Below are 2,874 nucleotides of genomic sequence, written 5' to 3'. Positions count from 1 at the left end.
AAACCGTATACGGGGAGAAACTAAAGTGGTTTTAAATGACTGGTGTTTTGATTAATCCCAACCAGTTTGGATTTTACCAGTCAAACCTCCAAGCCAAGAATTTGTTGTACAAAAAGGACAGAGTGATCGTTGAGTTTGTTCAAAAGAAAGAAAATTCAGAACAGGAGAGAAACATTTTCTAAATTTATCGCACCGAGACAAGAAAGTTGTGAGGAAGGATGTAGGAACGATGTAGCGCCATGTTCTCCATTTGATGCCAAACATCAATGAATGAATTAAGGCTTTTAATAACGTTCCCGAGGCGGCCAAAGGGCCCAATGGGACTGTCTCCACCAAGTTGCAGATAAAGCGATTGGTACGTAATGGGCCCCTCTCTCTTCAGCAGAAAGTGTATTTATAGGAGCTCTATCCATTCCCATATTGTCCCCCGTCTTGGATTTCTTATCCTTTCTTTCATGGTTCTGATCTGTTGAGAAGAGGAGTCCCTAGCATTGTACTACAATGGGCTCCGAGCAATACAACAACAGCAAGAGATCTCAGAGATTTCTGCTTACTGCATTGGCTTCAGTACTGATATTTGGTGCTCTTATCTTCGTTGCAATCGGAAGTAAAGGGAGAGAAGAACATGTGGGTTCTAGACGATTGAAAGAGACGTCAAATCATGTGTTGCAAGATGCATGCAGCAGTACGCTTCATCCAGAGCTCTGCGTTTCCAGTATTTCAAGCTATGGCGAGCTGTCCAGCAAAGCCGATCATATGGAGGTCGTGCAAACCGCTGTAAAGGTGGGTATAAGCGCCGTCCAGAAGATCAAGACCCACGTCCAAAGGCTTTCTCGTCCTGGCCTTGACACCAGGCAACGCGGTGCTCTCAAAGACTGTATGGAGATGTTCGATGACACGCTGGAGGAGCTCGATGACACGCTGTCGGATTTGCAAAACGCCACATTTTTGACGCTGCCAAGGCACGCGGCTGATCTGAAGACGCTGCTGAGCGGAGCCATTACTAACCAGTACACGTGTCTCGATGGCTTCCACCTCTGCAAAGGCCATCTCAAACAAGACTTGAATGCGGAGTTGCTCAAAATCTCGCATTTGGTCAGCAATTCGCTTGCCATGGTGTGTAACATTACTGATAAGGCAAATCAAGTCCTTGGCAATTCGGATTCACTTCCCAACGGGCGGCGCCGCCTTTTGTCGGACGATTTTGTGTCCTCCGACGATGACGGCTTCCCGTCGTGGATGTCGGCGGGAGATCGACGGCTTTTACAGGCTCCTGCCCAAAATGTTCAGGTTAATGCTGTTGTTGCCAAGGACGGAAGTGGTCGTTACACAACCATTGCGGCGGCGGTGGCTGCAGCTCCGGAGAAGAGCGCGTCCAGATATGTCATCCATATTAAAAAGGGGGTGTATCAGGAGAACGTTGATGTTTCCAAAAACAAGCACAATATCATGTTCATTGGAGACGGCAAAGATGGCACAGTGATCACTGGCAATCGAAATGTTAAAGACGGCTCCACAACATTTCATTCTGCAACAGTTGGTAAGACATTGTCTAACTTTTAAAACCTTTTCTCTGTCTCTCTGTTGTTATCAATTTGAATAGCTTTTAGCACGATCCATCATCAGATCGATATCATCTTTTCTGATGATTCAATTGTACATCAAAGTTTCAGATCAAATTTTATGTAATGTTATCGTTTTTATATATTAGATCACATTTTGTGATCAATCATCAGATTATTATAATTTTTTCTGATGATATAATCTTGATGATAGATCACAGAGTATGTTTATAACGTAAAGATTATAACATTTTAGGTTGAATCATAGAGTGTGATCCAAAACATTGATGAGAAAAATATTCACACAATTGAATTCAGAAAATAGATTATAAAAATTTAATATCATTATACGAAATTTGGATCTTAAACCAAAAAAAATGGATCTTAAGAAACTGAATGAGTAATATGGATTGGATATTGCAGCTGTGACGGGGAAAGGATTCGTAGCCCGTGACATAACCTTCAAGAACACGGCAGGACCGGCGAAGCACCAGGCGGTGGCCCTTCGTGTGGGATCAGATCTGTCGGCATTCTGGAAGTGCAGCTTTGAGGGGTTCCAGGAGACCCTTTACGTTCACTCCCTCCGCCAATTCTACCGAGAATGTGACATCTACGGCACTGTAGACTTCATCTTTGGAAACGCTGCAGTTGTTTTTCAAAATTGTAATATCATGGCACGAAAGCCCGATCCAAACCAAAAGATAATGTACACTGCTCAGGGTAGGGAGGATCCCAATCAAAACACGGGCATCTCCATTGAGAATTGCAGGATGTCAGCGACCTCTGATCTGGTTGCAGCAAAAAGCTCGTTCCAGGTTTATCTAGGAAGGCCATGGAAGCAATATTCTCGTACTGTAATAATGCAATCACACTTAGACGATCTGATCCATCCTGCCGGTTGGCATGAATGGGACGGAAACTTCGCATTAAGTACGCTCTACTATGGAGAATACAATAACCGTGGTCCTGGTGCTAGTACTGCAAATAGGGTCAAATGGGGAGGCTACCGTGTGATTACGAGCTCGACCGAGGCAAATCAATTTACAGTGAGCCAATTCTTACAAGGAAATTCGTGGTTGCCATCTACAGGCGTTCAGTTTACTGCAGGTTTTACTGGATAGTAAGTTGATGAAGAATTCCTCATTTAAATTTCAGTGCGTGAGAAAGGTTGCAATAAATTAATAAGATTTTGTGTGTTATTTTATTCAACACAGGATTAATGTGTCACACTGAGTTTATGTTTAAATGTTTTCAATAATTTTTTAAACTTGTTTGATAAATAAAGTCTGAATTGCATGTAAGCGAAAAAGCT

General features: G+C 42.9%; 1 protein-coding gene across 1 annotated transcript; it reads left to right on the top strand.

Moving 5' to 3' along the window:
* The first annotated feature begins 439 nt into the window (after positions 1-439).
* LOC131078799 (pectinesterase) lies at positions 440-2,874 on the top strand. Its single transcript, XM_058016560.2, has 2 exons — positions 440-1,540; positions 1,986-2,874. Exons 1-2 carry the CDS (start codon positions 502-504, stop codon positions 2,681-2,683), a joined length of 1,737 nt encoding a protein of 578 aa, XP_057872543.2. The 5' UTR covers positions 440-501; the 3' UTR covers positions 2,684-2,874.

Source organism: Cryptomeria japonica, chromosome 2 (assembly GCF_030272615.1).
Source record: "Cryptomeria japonica chromosome 2, Sugi_1.0, whole genome shotgun sequence".
NCBI classification, from domain to species: Eukaryota; Viridiplantae; Streptophyta; class Pinopsida; order Cupressales; family Cupressaceae; genus Cryptomeria; species Cryptomeria japonica.
The sequence above is the reverse complement of the archived record's forward strand: the minus strand, read 5'-3'. Positions and strand labels throughout refer to the sequence as shown.